The sequence below is a fragment of the Mauremys mutica genome, chromosome 5 (assembly GCF_020497125.1).
Source record: "Mauremys mutica isolate MM-2020 ecotype Southern chromosome 5, ASM2049712v1, whole genome shotgun sequence".
Lineage (NCBI taxonomy): Eukaryota > Metazoa > Chordata > Testudines > Geoemydidae > Mauremys > Mauremys mutica.
This window is the reverse complement of record NC_059076.1, coordinates 78,223,657-78,242,127: the sequence shown is the minus strand read 5'-3', so window position 1 is coordinate 78,242,127 and position 18,471 is coordinate 78,223,657. Positions and strand designations below refer to the sequence as shown.

The 18,471-nt window shown below is 41.8% G+C and overlaps 1 protein-coding gene across 4 annotated transcripts in view; it reads left to right on the top strand.

Annotated features, from left to right (window-relative positions):
- The window catches only part of VEGFC (vascular endothelial growth factor C), a 187,202-nt gene that overhangs the window by 144,730 nt on the left and 24,001 nt on the right, over positions 1–18,471 (top strand). For all 4 annotated transcript variants that reach the window (XM_045019471.1, XM_045019470.1, XM_045019473.1 and 1 more), the window contains exon 4: positions 16,338–16,489. In XM_045019471.1, coding sequence (XP_044875406.1) covers positions 16,338–16,489 — 152 coding nt within the window. The remainder of the gene's footprint in view (positions 1–16,337; positions 16,490–18,471) is intronic.

Genomic DNA, 18,471 nt, shown 5'->3' with positions numbered 1-18,471 from the left:
GTCTGCAACTACGCATAGCCAACCAACAGGCTATAGTGAGCCAGTATGGCCATAACATGTGCTCAGCCTTGTCCAAGTTTGCTGAACTCCTTCCCCAGGAATTGCAAACGGAATTCTCCGCTCGGGTGGAGGAGGGGAAACTGATTTCACGTGCATCCCTCCAAGCAGCCCTGGATGTGGTGGATGCAGCCTCCCGCATGCTGGCCACTGGGCTGGTGATGTAGCGGGAGGTCCTGGCTTCAGGTCTCAGGTCTCTCCACATGAGGTCCAGCAGACCATCCAGGACCTCCCCTTTGAGGAGACATAGCCTAAAGGATTCAAGGGCTACCTTACGCTCACTGGGTGGCTGCACACTCCAGCCACCCAGGGCAGGCAATTCAGGCTGCAGCCGGCCCCATAGCCATACCAGCCCCAGAACCACCCGGAGCCCTCACGTAGGTGGAGCAGAAGTGGCAGGAGGAGGCAACAACAGCCCTCCTACCAGTCAGGACTTTGGATCCTACCAATCCTACCTTTTCATCACATCTGTCCCTTTTCTATTGTGCCTGGTCCTAAATCACATCGGACAGTTGGGTGCTCCGCACAGTAGAGAGGGGATATTCTATCCAATTCTCCTCCCTCCTGTTCCACCAGCCCCCCTTCCCATCCTTCTTCAGGGAGCCCTCTCATGAGCAACTTCTAATTTAGGAAGTGCAGTTCCTCCTCATTGTAGGGGCAGTGGAGGAAGTTCCTCAAGAACTCAGGGGCAGGGGGTTCTACTCCCAGTATTTCATAATACCGAAGGCGAAAGGGGGCCTCAGACCTATTCTGGACTTGCGGCATCTGAAGAAGCTCAAGTTCCGTATAGTCTCCCTGTTCCTCCATCGTTCCCTCCATGGATCCAGGAGACTGGTACGCCACCCTTGAAGGACGCGTATTTCTGTATCGCGACAATCCCTCAACACAAACGTTACCTCAGATTCGTAGTGGGCAACACCCATCTCCAGTTCGCAGTCTTGCCTTTCGGCCTGTCAACAGCCCCAAGGGTCTTCATAAAGTGCATGGCAGTTGTAGCAGCCTTCTTGCGCAAGCAGAAAATTCAGGTGTTTCCCTACCTGGACAATTGGCTCATCAAGGGCCACTCCCAGGCACAGGTGGAGGCTCATGGTCTTTATCAGACAGACCTTCGTCGAGCTTGGCCTCCTGCTGAACAAGGCCAAGTCTACCCTGTCTCCCGTCATAGGGGCAGGTCTGGACTCGACACAAGTCAGAGCGTACCTGCCAGAGTCCAGGTTTCGGTCCATGCCCGACATCATTCTCGGTCTCTGGCGTTTCCCAACCACCACAGCAAGGAACTGCCTCAAGTTGCTGGGGCATATGGCTGCGTGCACTTATGTGGTGAGCCACGCCAGGCTCAGGCTGCAGCCTCTTCAGTCCTGGTTAGTGACTGTGTTCTGACCAGCCAGGGATGTGCTGGACTCTGTGGTGATGCTTTCCCTAACGATGTTAGATTCCCTCCGATGGTGGCTTGACCCACGGGAGGTCTGCATGGGAGTACCCTTCGCCAGCCCCCAGCCAGCCCTATCCTTGGTAACAGATGCGTCGGATCGGGGGGGGAGGGGGCGCATCTGGGGAATCTTAGGACCCAAGGCCTTTGGTTCCCAGAGGACCTCTCCTTGCACATCAACATCAGGGAGCTACGGGCGGTGCGTCTTGCCTGCCTGACCTTCAAATCTCGCTTGGCGGGCAGGTGTGTTGCAGTCCTCACGGACAATACCTCGGCAATGTTCTATATCAACAAACAGAGGGTGCACGCTCCTCTCCCCTGTGCCAGGAAGCCCTCGTGTTATGGGACTTTTGCATACAGAATGCAATTCACCTAATGGTATCCTACCTCCCGAGGGTGCAGAACGGCCTAGCGGACACCCTCAGCAACTCGTTCCATGGTCACGAGTGGTCCCTTCGCCGGGACGTGGCAAGTTCAACCTTCCGTCTCTGGGGCTTTCCCCAGATAGACCTGTTTGCCTCGCGGGACAACAGGAAGTGCCAACGGTTCTGCTCCCTCATGGGGCGCAGTCCAGGGTCTCTCACGGAGGCCTTCCTCCTCTCGTGAGAAGGTGGCCTGCTTTACGCCTTCCCTACGATTCTGATGGTCCACAGGGTACTCGTCAAGATTCGCAGGGATCACGCTCGAGTCATACTGATAGTGCCGGCATGGCCGTGCCAGCATTGGTTCATGTCGCTACTGCAGATGTCTGTACAGGCGCCCCTCGCATTGCCCCTGCTCCCGGACCTGATCACGCAGGATCGAGGCCACCTCCAGCACCTGAACCTGGAGTCGCTCCAACTCGCAGCCTGGATGCTCCATGGCTGAACCCGGTAGAAATGCAATGCTCACAGCAGGTTAGACAAGTCCTCCTTGGTAGCAGGAAACCCTCCACCAGAGCCACATACATGGCTAAGTGGAAACAGTTTTCCATCTGGGCAGAACAGCAGGGACAGGCCCCATTGCTCACCCCGATCCCACTCATCCTTGACTACCTACTTTATCTGAAACAGCAGGGTCTTTCCCTCTCTTCAGTTTGGGTCCACTTGGCGGCCATCTCCGCGTTCCACCCAGGAGCTGGCGGAGGTTCAGTCTTTGCAAACCCACTGGTTGGTCACTTCCTCAGGGGCCTGGATAGGCTTTTCCCGCATACTCAACAATCTGTACCGGCCTGGGACCTTAATTTGGTCCTTTCTGCCCTCACGGAGCCCCCCTTCCAGTCCCTGGCTATGTGGTCATTACTGTATCTCTCCTGTAAGGTCGCATTCCTTGTGGCTATCACCTCAGCCAAGGGTATCAGAGCTCAGAGCCCTGATGTCCGAACCTCCATACACTGTTTTTCACAAAGACAAAGTCCAACTCAGGCCACACCCAGTGTTCCTTCCCAAGGTGGTCTCCTAATTCCACATGGGTCAGGACATTTTTCTCCCCGTGTTCTATCCTAAACCACACTCCTCCAGCACACAGTGTAGGCTGCATTCCCTAGACATTCGTAGGGCCCTGGCATTCTATATTGAAAGAACCAAACCGTTCAGGAAATCGATCCAACTCTTTGTTGCTGTGGCCGACAAGATGAAGAGGCTCCCTGTCTCATCACAGCGTATCTCCTCATGGATCATGGCCTGCATCCACGAATGCTACGATTGGGCTAAGGTGCCTGCCCCGCCGATCACAGCCCACTCCACAAGGGCACAGGCCTCCTCCGCGGCGTTCCTGGTTCAGGTCCCGATACAGGAAATATGCAGAGCTGCAACGTGGTCTTCAATCCATACATTCACGTTGCACCAGGCCAGAGATGATGCAGCCTGTGGCCGTGCAGTGCTCCAATCTGCAGTGAACTCCGACCCCACCGCCTAAACTCAGGCTTGTGAGTCACCTGCTTGGAATGATCATGAATCACTCGAAGAAAAAAATGGTTACTCACCTTTTTGTAACTGTTGTTCTTCGAGATGTGTTGTTCATGTCCATTCCAATACCCACTCTCCTGCCCCTCTGTCGGAGTGCCGGCAAGAAGGAACTGAGGGGGTGGAGGGTCGGCGGGCCCCCATACAGGGCACCATGGAGGCGCCACTCCAGGGGGAGCACAGGCCGACCCTATGGTGCTGCTAGGGGGAAATCTACCGGCTGGCGTGTACGCGGCGCGCACACACCTGGTTGGAATGGACATGAACAACACATCTCGAAGAACAACAGTTACAAAAAGGTGAGTAACCGTTTTTTCTATTTGCTATACATTGTTTGATTTCCATAAAAGCTATCAGACCAGTTGCCATAGTAGATCCCCATTGTTATTCCTGAGGATAAGCTAGCATTGCCACTCAGGAAAGGCATGAAAAAACAGATTAGTCATACAGACGAATGCAAAATGAATTCCAGTGTTTAGGGCCAATAACTGGACACTGGAGACTAAAAGACAGCTAAAGATACACGTATGCTTTTCTGATATCACTTTCCCCACAAAAGTATTTGATGTAGTTGGCACAGGGAGATTATGCAAATGGGAGGGGAGATGGTCCACAAGACAATTTTTTTATTCAGATGTGGTCCACAACATGAAAATGTGTGAGAACCCCTGGACTAGGTAACTTAATACAGCAGACCTTTTCCTTCTCTGATTTCTGTCTTTCAGTAACGTCTTAAGTTTGGTGGTGGTGGCTTGTCCAGTGAAGAAACTGACTTTGTATTAATTTATGCATTTTATAAAGTATTTATTTCCATAGCATCTGGGTGATGCAACAGCAATTAAATTGCTGTACTCCCTAGACTGAGATAGCAGAATCTAGTGGAAAAGGAACCAGTTCCTAGTTCTATGCTGCCTACATCTCAGCCACAATGTCCACAAAGGCACTTCTTCAAGGAAGGTTGAGACCATGCCTTACTGACATCTTTCCCCATTTTGTGCCTTTGCTGGCAAGACCCACAGTTCTTGGTTTCTCTCTGATCATTGAAGTGGAAGTGAGCATAAAGTTCTAAATCATTTCATTTCATGACTACAGTAATAATCTCTCAAGGGAAAACATTTCTCAAAATAGTTTGAAATATGTGTTAGAGGAACTGTTCTCACAGGAAACATGCTACCAGCTTGAAATTGCTTGCAATATTTGAGACTTACATTATGTTACATTATGTTCATATGCACAGTTTGGAGATGTATGGGTCAGAAGAATGCTTGAGTCATTTATGAACTATGGGCCTGTTTTTCCCATGTATTTTTTTCTGTTTAATCTGACAAAAATAATGATTTAGTAAGTAATGTTAATATTGGCTGTTGTATCAATACAGAGTCAATAAGTTTTCTTTTGATAATGTTTGATAATGTTAGTTTACAGTGTAAGATGATTTAAATTTCAGAAGGTGGCATAATGAAAGCTAATATATTAACAGAAGTTAAATGCATCATTTGACTTGATTTTTTTTCCACTGTTATCAGTTTATATATTACCCACAAAATTCAATGTAATTTTTCAAAAGAGAGGGATGTGACCTAAAGGCAATTTAGGTAATCATAAAAGGATGAACTATATTTTACCAGCTATCAAATTACAATTTATTTTCCTCATTTGTAGTATAGAAAGGATTTGGGTTGGTTTTTTTTTTCTTTTTTTGAACCAAACAAACTTTTGTCCTCTTGCAGGAAAGCTTTCTAGCCAAATTCTACTCTCGGTTACACTGGAATACTTGGCCTGTACTTTACCCTATAGTGTCAGTTTAGGAAGTGTACAGATCACAAGTCATGGAAACCAAGAGTCAATTACTTGGCATGAAAGCTGCCAAAATAAACCACAGTCCATCAGAAAAGCATAGTACAGTTAATACAAATTGGGATGTGAGGAGGCGAATTACATAAATATGGTGCTTCATGCAAGAGGGAAAGGATAAGTTTACACAAAGCATTGCCTTAAGGTGAGGTCCTCAACTGTGATTGTATCAGAAATTACTGGTCATAATGTTAATTTGTATGTACCAGAAAGAATGGCATTATCTCAAGGTAGTCTGTATATAAAGAATTGACCAGACAGTGACTCAGAAATACAAGATTTAAATAAAGATGGATGTGTGAAAAATATATTAATCATTGCCTTTATTTGGATTTTGATAGCTTTTCTGGAGAGGCAGTTGGGGATTCTTTTTATTAATGTACTTTACCCTGCCCTACCTCGGCTGCACCTTCTCAAGAGATGCAGGTACAGAATCTACTCCCTTGTTTTCAAGGATTTCAAAAACTGTACAGATAGGGGTAAAACCTGTGTTCCTTGAAAAGCATTTCTGTTACAGTCACATAGATGGTTATACAGACTCTCTGATTATAGTCTTACCCTTGTTCTCATCCAAAAGTTCTTTATTGTAATTTCAGACCTGTAAGAGTTAAGTATTATTAAAAATAGTATGTCATTTGGTGATTCTGGACGTGTGTGTTGTGGCTTGATGTTGTACTTTTCATAGCTCTCCACATGCTTTACAAAAGAGACCAGTGTCATCATCCCAGTTTAACAGATGGGGAAACTGAGGCACAGAGCAGTGATGTGACTTGTCCAAGGTCACCAGGGGTATGTCTACATTGTAGCTGGGAGCGATCCTCCCATTTTGGGTAGATAAACTCTCACTAGCAGGGCTTGATCTATTGTTAGCAGGGCTCAAGCGATCGTGCTCAAAATAGCAGTGTGGACATTGCAGTTTAGGCTGGAGCTTTGGGCTCTGAAGCCCACCTGATTCCCAAGATTAGAGATCTCAAGCTACAACATCACACTGCTATTTTTAGCATGCTAGCATGTGTATGGGATGGGAGGCCCGTGTCTGCTGCAGTGTAGACATACACTAGCAGGTCAATAGCAGAGCTGGGAATAGAAATTAGGTCTCCTGAATCCCAGTTCAGTGCTCTATCCACTAAGCCATACTATCTTGAATGACTGATAAAATGATGGTTTAAAAACTTTACTATATACTCAAAAGTTTTACCCTCCAGAATTCTCAAATCCTGTCCATGATCCTGTAGGTATCTGATACAAATACACTGAAACGCTTTTCTCTTTTTACTTTCATGTGTAAATTTATACTTTGGATAAGTTTCTTCAGCGTCTTTTTGTACAGGATCATTCAGCCACACCTTGGTTTTGAACTTGTTTGAGCTTTTAAATTAAATTGAACCATCCTTTTTAGGAAATGTTGGGCAATATTCTTATGTTTGTATCTTTTAAAGTTATAGGCCAAATTATGGCTTCTCCAATGCAAATGTGCAGGACAGGAGAAGATGCAAGAATCCGCTTTCTAACTGTAAAACACACAGCGGAATCTGCCATAATTTGACTGCTTGCACTCCAGGAGTGCAAGGGTTAGGTGAAGGCAAGCCAGTGCTGCCAGCGTTGGCTCTGAGGATTGCATTTGGGGTTATGGCACAGAATACACATTACTAATTATGCTTGAGGTAAATATACTTGCTATTTAAATTAGAGCTATCTCCAAATTCTTTGAAAGAAATCTCTGATTTGTTTATCTGGCTGTTATGCTTTGGAAGTAAAGTGTAGTTTGACATATTCAACTATTCTGTTTACTTTCTTTACATATGTAAATAAGATAACAGAAGTTAAAGATGGAAGAGACTATCAAATCTGTTCACTGCCATTGCAGGATATAGCAGATGTAGCAAATATTAAACTTATTATTCACTTGATCTCAATCAAGTGAGGGGGAGAGGGATATCTCAGTGGTTTGATCATTGGTCTGCTAAACCCAGGGTTGTGAGTTCAATCCTTGAGGGGGCCATTTAGGGATCTGGGGCAAATATTTGTCTGGGGCTTGGTCCTGCTTTGAGCAGGGGGTTGGACTAGAATGATGACCTCCTGAGGTCCCTTCCAACCCTGATATTCTATGATTCTATGAAGAAGACCAGTGTCTAGAGAACTCCTACTATTCACAGGAGGTGATTTCAATCAGTTGAATATACACCACTATGATGATATATTCTTTAATTGTAGGCTATAAAATAAGCATATGAGAATATAATATAATGAAATACAAACATTGAAAATTAAGCCAGATATTTTCTATCCAACTGTACATTAAGTACCAGCCTATCAAAAATACCAGAATAAATAATATGTTGTACCATCTATTAACTTTAAATGCTTTTATACATATGCTTTGATCCCAGATATTAAAATGGAGATTTTAATCCCAGATTTACAAAAATGGAGAAATATGGAAAATGGATTATATTATGAAATAGAGGATCCATTCTGTGATATCCGCTTTTGTTTTATTAGCAATGATGTGGGTAGTATTTCAAAAGTGAGAGAACTCACATTCCAAGGCTTCCTGAAGCATGTCATAGGGCAACCTCTCAAAATTGAAATGGTTCCTTTATGAATTTACATAAAATGTCTAACAGCGCCTCATAGCAACCCTGGGTGGCTTTTTATGAGCTTTAGCATGAGTGCTGTTCAGTCCTTTCTGTTGCATGTAGTTCCTTCTTAGCTGTCTTACATCACTGGAAGACCCAGCAGTTTAATTGAGGGAAAAGTTAGGTACCAGCTTAGTCCAGCATTCCAGTTACCTATTTCTTGACTTGGATATACTTAATAAACAGAAACAAAGGAAGCCAGATTAAAAAAAATAACCAAAAAAACCCAACAAATAAACAAAGCAGAAACAAACCCAATTCGTACTTTCCTCCCTGTCTTCTCTAGATTTTCATACAGGATATATCAACTTACTGTATATCTGAACATTCCTGTTTGATGGCATAAGTTCTAGGCTTGAATAGATTGGGACTGGTAAATATTCCCCCATGTTAAAGTTTTGTACAATCAAGAACTATTGGTATATTTGGGTGGGTGGGTGTGTGCGTGCACGCGTGCACGTGAGCATGTCACATTCAGGTATGTCCCACGTTGACAAGGAGATGGTAAGGAGAGCCTGTGGACCCAGTTGGTCCCACCACATACACCTACAGTAAATGTAAGGCACAGCAAGGGGAGCTAAAAGGAGGAGAACTTAATGCAGTTCAGGGCTGACAAGGAAGGAGAACAGCGGCAGCTTCTCTTGATGGGAGAGGAGCCTGATTGCAGGCCAGAGTGTGAGCTAGCTTGCCAGCAGGGTAAACCCCTGCCAGAAGGGACAGCCAGGCCCAGGGGGAACAGCTGAACATGTAGTGTGTTGAGACAAGCCCTGAGACAAGGAAGGGATCCCACCAAAAGCTTCTTGGATTCACCCTGTTTTGAGTTGTGGTTTTTTTGGTTCCTAGTTTCCCTTGGATCTTAACATGCTCTAAAAGGTAGGACTGAAGTGTTCTTTGGCCACTACCTCGGACCTCCCACAGACAGCAATGTACTGACAGAGACCTGTAGCTAGGGGCGGCAACCCTGGCACAGCCAAATATAGATCTTTGTTCTTTATCTGGTAGAGTCCTGGATTAAATGAATCAATGATCTGCTCTGGTGTGACAGTCCCTATGTTTCACTTTTTTGTTTGTTTATATGTTTTAAAATATTTGGCTAGGTTTTTGTTGATTTTTGTACTCTTCCACCAGTTCGTTTGGCAATAATGACTGTAAAAACGAGAGACAATGAGGGTTTACTATAAACTACATTTGTACAGATCTTAGTTGTAAATTCCTGTAAATATAGCTATAAATATTGAGCATTTGTCTGGCACTTTTGAAAGCTTTCCATAATGATAATGAAATAATTTATCAATGGCTAATTCAGCTGATTTCCTAGAAATCTTAATATAGTCAGACAGATAACATTTTGTACACAGCTTTGTTTTCCGTTTAAAAAATTAAGAGTCCTGGTGCTGAAACATTAGGATTTTATTTTTAAAAGGTGAAAAATTAAGTGTTATGACACACTATACATGTTATCTTACACTCATATTTGATTTGTAGTGGTGTGCAGTAGGTATCTGGATTGAAAAAAACAATTTTGATATGGGGTTATCAGCCACTCTGTTTGCTTCCACCCAAAAATAATTAACATATATTATAAATTACAAAGACAAATGTGTATGGTTACTCATGAAAAGCTAGTTTATAGAAATCTTCTTAGAAATATTTAGACAATAAAGTTCAACAAAGTGCACATTATAATAATGTGTCTGTAAACAAAGCCTTCTTTTCAAAGTAAAACCTCATGCACTTAGCATACCAAGAAAGTCAGCTATCTGATAATGCATGCTTCAAAGTACTATATCTAGCTGCTATTATTAACCATTTTATCTAAATGCTTTGAGAAGTAAAATATAAAAATAACACTTACTGTCTGAAGTATGCAAGATAGGAAAATGCAACCAGAAGAACAAATATGATTTTGGTGGTGAAACACATTTATTAGTACTTAGTAGTAGTTTTACAAAACAGAAAGTTACATTTTATTCTAATTAAAATAAATGTGTTTATTGTACATGATATCTAGCTGGGAGCAGAAAAAAATGCTTGTCTCTATCAGCATCTGGATTGGAAAATGAGCAAACTTCTACCTTAAATATACACTGAAAAGAGAAAATAAATTTGAAAATAATTATTTTTATTATTTAAAAATAATGGTCAATCATGGAGACCTTCATTAGGAACTTTAAAGAAAAAATATATCCTTCTAATTTACAGATGGAACTAAACTCTGAACTCACTTATACTATGCAACTCCCCCATGCAGGGGCGGCTCTAGGAATTTGGCCACCCCAAGCAGTCATGCCTGTGGGAGGTGCACCAGAGCCGCGGGACCAGCGGACCTCCCGCAGGCATGACTGCGGAAGGTCCGCCGGATCCGCCTGCCGCCCCCCTGGCAAAATGCTGCCCCACGCGCGCGCTTGGCGCGCTGGGGTCTGGAGCCAGCCCTGCCCCCATGCAAAGGAATTGAGGCAAAATTTGGACTATGTTTTCAATGTTATAAGCAGGGTTTGGATTTTACTCAAATCAGAGATCTTGCTATTTTTTTCATTCTCCAGGACATCTCCAAGGCATCAGGGATGAGGAAATTATTTCATTTATGATAAAGTTGTACATGAATTTCATTAAGATACAGTATACGTGGTGCTGGTAGCAATGCCTGTTGTTATAACTTTGCCAAAATTAGGACAAGGAGCTTGTGGGTGGGGACTGGGACTGAAGGCTGGTTACGGGGAGGGAAACTGGGACTGACTGGGCCTAGGGTGACCAGACAGCAAAAGTGAAAAATCAGGACCAAGGTGGGGGGTAATGGAAGCCTATATAAGAAAAAGACCCAAAAATCAGTACTGTCCCTATAAAATCGGGACATCTTGTCACCCTAACTGGGCCTGAGAGTTGGGGAGGAATACAATACAGACTGTGTGTCTGTAGGAGTGGGGAGACTGGGACTGGCTGGTCAGGGAGGGGAGACAGATCTGATGAGGAATCATAGTGAGTGGGACAAAACCTGGGACTGGCTGGGCAAAGAGACTGGTTGCAAGGGATGGGATTCTTGCCTGCAGAATCCAACTATATTAAATTTGGTCTTGGTGTGGGGGTGGAGGGTGGATTTGGCCTTATGTGAATAAAATAAAAGTAACCTTTAGCTAAACAAGACAGTTCAGACAGTCTATCAGCTGCCTGACCTCTGGGCAGTCCCAGAGGTAATTTCATGTCCATGAGATAGCCAGCAGTAGTGCCAGAAAAGAAGCCAGCCAACAAGCTAGCCATAAATATGTGATGCATTTCTGCTTGGAAAATCCATACTAGAGATTGATAGCTGGCTATTACACTGCCAAACATGCCCCAGAGTGGCCACAGATGTTGGGTTCATTGCTGGATCAGATGGAGTGCAAGGACTAACAGGAAATGAATTAAAGATGCAAACAAAAGAGAGGAGACATTACTAAGAGTCAAACCTTGTTTAATTGATTTGATTCATAGCGAGAACAATGTGAGACCAAATCCTGCTTCCACTTCAGCTCCATTGACTTCATTGGTGCTGCTGAGAGCAGAATTTGGACCTTGATCTATTTTAAATTTTCAAAAATTAATACACAAAATAATTCTTTGATAAACACCATTTTCAGTACAGGTTGAACCTCTCTAATCCGGCACTCCCTGATCCGGCCACATCCGTGGTCCAGCACAGGCACCAAATCCATGGGTGCTCTGGGGCTAGAGCACCCACAGGGAAAAAATAGTGGGAGTGGAGCATCCACCGGCGCTAAACTCCCATCTCTGACCCCTACCCCCCTGCACCTCTTGTGCGCTGGCAACCCCATGCTTACTATCTTCTCCTCCTCCCTCCCAGCACTTCCAGAGTGCCACAAACAGCTGATTCATGGCGTTCAAGCTCTGGGAGGACGGGTGAGGACCTGGAGCCGGTGGCTGGGATCTCGGGTAGCAGTGGGGCCCAGGGTGGGGGGCCACACTGGCCACAAAGCCTGGGGATGCTGCAGCACACACACACCTGCACCTCTACTTCCTGCACCTATGGAGACCCACTGGCACTCTGCATTGACCTCCCGTGGTTCAGCAAATTCTCTGGTTTGGCACCAGTCAGGTCCCAAGGGTGCAGGACTAGAGAGGTTCAACCTGTAGTAATATTTCCTGTAGTAGTAGGTTATGCTTCAGAAATTTGATTATAATGAAGTGGTTGAATGACACGCTTCTAGAAGAAGAAATAGGTACAAATATGAACTCTTCCTGTATGATTCAGAGCTCTTAGTAGCCTATTCTGACACAAATAGAGAGAGGAAGACAAAATATCTTCAGTAAGGCAGATGACAGTATCCCTTCCAGTCAGGAGAATTGGTGTTCTGTGTTTGGTTTTTTTTTACAGCCTGTGGCATTTAACAAAAAGGAGGAATAGAAATTTAATAACTAATATAATATAGTCTGTGACATAGATTAGTATGCTGTGTTATTTTGACTTTGCCTATGCATAGCATCTGCTTGTGGGTAATATGAAATATTCCACTAAATTCTTTTTAGTTAATAGCAGTATACATTCGAGAGAGTTCACAGAAGTCAAAGGATTTAGTCTAGTTTTATACTGGTGTAACTGAGACCTTGTTTACATGATAAAATGGAACTATTAATGACAACAGTTAACAACATTTGCTGCTGAACTGGTACTAAATATGGTTTAAATGTAAATGTAGACAAGGACAAACTGTATTCATCTCCATTTCAGCTAAATGTTGTTAAACCCTACTTTTAGATGTTTGCTGAGATTGTTTTTTCCAGAGTGTTTATGTTGTTCCAGCAGCATGAATAGGGCAGAAGTAGCTCTTGGGGAATAATTGAGGCAGAGCGGACTTCTTCAGGTGGCCTAGTGCTGCAAGAATAGTCCTGTACTGCTCTCCCTCGCAATCCTGAGTGTAGTCTTGTTACCCAGGGTTTTCAGAACCTTTGCTTCTGAATGCCTGTTTTTAAATTAACAATTACATGGTGTTTGTTTTATTAATTTAGGGTGGCTAAATGCACATAATATGGTTGCAATTGGCTTCATTACATTCTGGGATATACACACCCCTTAAATCCAAGGCAACAGTCTAATTTACATCATGAGTAGAAGTGGCAGCCAGATGGCCTAAAAATACAGGAGGTACAAAAATGTGTTGAGCCCAACTTTGTCCCTCATCCCTGTTCCTACATGAATCACAGCTTGGCTGCAGCCGAGACTTGGTCTCAGATATTAGAGATCAGATATTAAATAGTGTTCAGATAATAGATTTTGCCAGTTCTATCTATAGTACTGTTTCATTTAGGGCTTGGGGGTGGTGTGCATGTTCATAAATGAGAATAGGGAAAACAGAAAAATGTCTGTGTGATTGTAATATAAAATGAAGTAAACCCCCTTTGTCTTATTCCAAAAGTTCTCATATATATAGGAGAGTCAATGTGATAAACCTGTTTTTACATCTGTAAATCCTTTTATGTCATCCTTATTTTCACCCTGGCCTTTGTTTTTGTGTGCACAACTTGGTATACACAAGTGCTAGAATTTGCATCAAACCCACTGGCTTTCGTGTGTGAATTATATCACAGACACAAAGAGGAGCTAGTACGTGTGTGTGTGTGTGTGTGTGTGCACGCACATGCATACGTCTTCTCGTGTGGCTCTGTGTGCACAAATAAAAGCCACTTTTGAAAATTTGTTCCTTTGTGTCTATTAAACTAAAGCAAGGAAACTGTAATGAAAACCAAACATGAACAATCTTCCAACTAGTTTGCACATGTAGTGTATTGTAGCAAAAACAAATACCGTGGTCTGCGGTTGGTGAATGTCTTTTAGACAAATAAATAGGCACTTAGCACAATAGCCATATAAAAAAGAGATTAGTTAAAAAACCTACATCTCTGCTTCATTTGTGTACTTACAATTACTTTTTACATGCTTTTTTTGGATGTGACATACTGGTAAGAATGTGTGTAGTCATGAATTTGACAGTACTGCTATAATAGGCAGGATAAGGAAGGGGCCAGCAGTGGATCGTAAGGCAAAGGGGATTATAAATCTAATAAAAAGTTGATAAGAAGCCTCCTCTTAGGGGTCTGTGTTGAACTCTTAGTGAAGACCCAGGAGGTCTCTCTGGTGATAACTATGCTTGAGAGAGGCAGACATCAGTTTAGAATTCATTTTAATAGCACAAATCTTTAAACTAAAAATGGACTTGTCCTTTGACTTGACCTATTCTGCTAATCCCTGTGCGAACCAAATCTTAGAGTTATTTTTTCCAACTGAAACAAGAGTCTAAATATTAATACAGTTTGGCTAGTTTGCACTGAATTAGATGACATCATTCTTCCTATGGCAGCTCCCTAGATAGATGACCATTTCATCAGGTTGGATGATCAGTGAATCTGCTTTCTGATTGTTTATTTTTAATCCACAACAGTAGACAAATCTATTTACAATCTTTAGAAACTCTGTTGCAAATGATCACTTAAAAATATTCACAGTAATTTAATACTCCTAAAAGTTGCTGGACTCACAGGACTGTAGAATAAAAGTCCTCTGTTTGTTAACAGAAAAGGTGCAGCACAGGCAGTGGTAATTCAGACTTCTCTAATAGAAAAAAAGAATCCCTTTGCCCATTCAGTCCTTGGTTTCTGATGAGACTGCCAACAAAAAAAGGCCCCATTACTGCCAAATATCTTTAAAGGGACACTGTCATCAAAATTTGGACAAAATTCACATTGTCAAAACTAACTTCCTTAAAACCTGAGATCACTAGTACTATTTCTACAATTTTTTAAATCATTAACCAACATCACCTTGCAGTGTTTGAAACATAAACACTGCAGCACTAACAACCTGAAAGTGAAATTGAATACACATAAAGGTTAACTGACATTACTGCATTTCACTAGCCAATCTAAGAGAAATGCAGGAAGTAAATACCATTATGCACCAGAAATAAGTAGTAAATTGAATTTTTAAAATTCTTAACTTTAAGGGTGGCATTGTTACTATAATGAATGACTGTGTTTGTTTATAACAGATGTTTGAAGTTGAAAATGTCTAATAAATGGTAGAAATCTGAACTTTGCTTTTCTTATTAATTTAAAAATAAGCCTGTATTTCTAGGCTTACCTTAGACTGCTACTTAATAACATTAGTGAAAATAAAGCACAGGCTGTTTTATTTACCACAACTTTACTCCCATTTTACATTGGATTGTTACGTACTTTGGAGTAGCACCAATGGTGTTACACCAGCATAAAACATAAAAGCCGTGGAATCAAGCCCAGTTAATTTAGGAGCAGAACCAGACCTTTCTTGTGCTTGGAACTATTTGATAAATTTTCCCTATTCTCCATATGTCTTAAGTGTTTTGAAACTTTAAAATAAAACCTGTAAATGTTAAGGGGTAACTACATTTCACATTGCTTGTATGTTAGGAGTATAAAACAGTTTAACATAAAAGATTATAGGGTTAGCAAGTGTATTCCAGCTCAGCGCTAATTCATTGTTACGTTGCACAATCCCATCAGTGGAAACTATTGGGGTTTAAAAACTAAGGACCAAATGACTTCTCCTGATTTTATTCTGCATCCAGAGGAAAAGTCTTGTATTAAGTAATTGAAATGATTTTCCCTTCTTTCCTGTTATTCATCCCAACCTCACTCATTCCACCCTGTATCATTTTTAAGAGTCTTGCTCAGTATTGTTGCTTGTTTTACAAAAAAACAGAAATGGTTTGTGTCCAAGTGGGACATCAGGTATTATTGTCCAATATTACTATAATCACAATAACAAATATTAATAATACAGATGGGACTTTAAAGGTTACCATAAAACTGATCCAAAGTGAACAACACTACCAAAGAAAATCATGCTGCAGGACACAATAAATATGCTCCCTTCATACAGAAGTGTTTTGACCGAAATCCAGTATTACTGTTTTACACGTCTTTGTAATTGCATAGCCAATATTCCACATTGTAAAAGTGCCACTTTTTAAACTATTCTTAATACACAACCTTTTGATGAGGATAGTACCTTGCAAATATTAATTTTTGGTTTTAAAAATATCAGCAAGTCTGCAAGTCATTTTCTCTGGAACAATGTGTTCTTTATACATTCACTGCTTTTTAACTTTCTCCTTACCTCCCAAATACTCTAGTATGCAAATGATAGAGACATGTGAAAGACTTTGTAATGCAGGAAAAAATGCTATTTTAATGGAAGGTATAATTACCTAATTGTTATACTCATCAGGTGCATAATGGTAATTTATTAAGTCATTAATACTGAATAAGGATGTAGAACAAGAATCAAGATTTTATCTCATTTACGTTTCATTTTGTACACACAGTTTTTCTTTTCAAGTATACTCTGATTTATAAGTGGTTCTTTTCTCTTTTCCCTTTCTGTAGTTATTTGAGATTACTGTGCCGCTGTCTCATGGCCCTAAACCTGTAACAGTCAGTTTTGCTAATCATACATCCTGCCGATGCATGTCTAAACTGGATGTTTACAGACAAGTTCATTCAATCATTAGACGTTCCTTGCCAGTGACGCAACCACAGTAAGTATATGAGTTGCATATTTCCTTATGCCTTATCATAAAGCCTGTGTACAATAGCTTACTATTTGTTGTGGTAATTCAGGCAATAGAACTCGGTTAATTGTGAATACTAATATGCATTTCCCTCAAGAACAGCTTTAGGAAATATACCAATAAGGAAAATATATTGTTCTTCATTGTTTTACATGGGAGGAACCCTACTGTTGTTAGCACAGTACGTTTAAGCAATGATGTAATCTAGGGGGCTGAACCCACTGTCATTCAAATCAAAGGGAGTTTTGCCATTGACTTCCATTTAGGGTGACCAGATGTCCCGATTTTTATAGGGACGGTCCCTATTTTTGGGTCTTTTTCTTATATAGGCTCCTATTACCCTCCACCGTCATCCCGATTTTTCACATTTGCTGTCTGGTCACCCTACTTCCATGGGAGGAGGATTGCAATGCAATGTTGTAGTGCAGCTATTGATTTTTAAATAAAACTGGTATATAAAATGACTAGATGTGATCAAATCATAAAGTACTGTACCACACAGTTTGGGTTATGACTAGTCCCTAATCAACCAAATCATGGACTTGCTTATTCATTTTAATAATCATTATCATTTTCTTTATAAAGCATCGAGCTGCAAAAGCAGTCAGGTTGCTGAACAACAGTCAAAACTATTTTTCATTCGTTAGTAACAGAACAATCTACCTCATCAAAATTACAGACATGGTGGGTAAACAAAAACAAAACAATAAATTTCACTCACTTTTTTCTCAGGCAAACTCCCGCTGATTCCAGTGAGAGTTTGTCTAAGTGTAGACTGAGCATGGACCTCAGAATTTAGCAGAATACACTGAAAACAGTGGTACCATGCTGATCAACTCCAGAAATGATTTGAACCATAAAAGGAATATAAAATAGCCTATTTAAGAAGAATTAAATATAGAAAGAACACGAAAACCAAGACACCCATTTAACATAGCTCTGTAAGTACCAGTCAACATTTCTATTACAACCTCTTGGTGTCTACATTCCTTTGCTGTGATGCCTACAAAAAATTGACCATGTTTAGGCTGCTGGCATGCTGAGACCACAGCCTCTTATGCTGACCAATACTATCTCATTGTTTATTTGTATCCCCCCAACTGGCTGTATCCATCTGTCATCTCTTGCTTATACTTATGTCATAAGCTCTTTGGGGCAGGAACTGTCTCTTTGTTTTGTGTTTGTACAGAACTCAGTGGAGTCCTGGTCCATGTTTGAGGCTCTTGGGTGCTATGACAATACAAATTATTAATTATAAAATGTGTGGATTATAAGGCCAGGAGGGACCACTGAGATCATCTAGTGTGCCTTCCTGCATAACACAGGCCCTAGGACTTCCTGTTTGGATGTTTTTGTAAAAGATTATGCTCTAGAGTCTAGTTCAGTGTTGAATTAAAAATTGCAGTAATAGAGAATCCGCCACAGTGCTTGGTAAATTGTCCCAATGACTGATTACCCTCACTGTTCAAAATGTTGCTTGTTATTTCCAGTCTAAATTTGTCTAGCTTCAACGTCCAACCATTGGATCTTGTTATATACCTTTCTCTGCCAAATTAAAGAGCCATCTATTATCAAATTTCTGTTCCCTATGTAGGTACTTGCAGACTATGAGCAAATTATCCCTTAACCTTCTCTTTGATAAACTAATCAGATTTCGCTCTCTCATTAGGGGTATATCTACACTGCAGTTGAAGAAAGTGATTACATCTCAGGTAGACATATATGCGCTAGCTTTAATCTAGCTAGCATAGCTAAAAATAGCAGTGAAGCCACACCAGTGCAGACTAGGAATGCAAGCACTTACCTAGGCTTCCAAGCGGGTTTGTACAGCCCATGCTGAAGCCCACACCGCATGGCTCCACTGCTGTTTTTAGCTGTGTTGGCTAAACTAAAGCTAGCATGGGTAGGTACACCTGAGTTGCAATCACACCTTTTATTGTAGTGTTTTC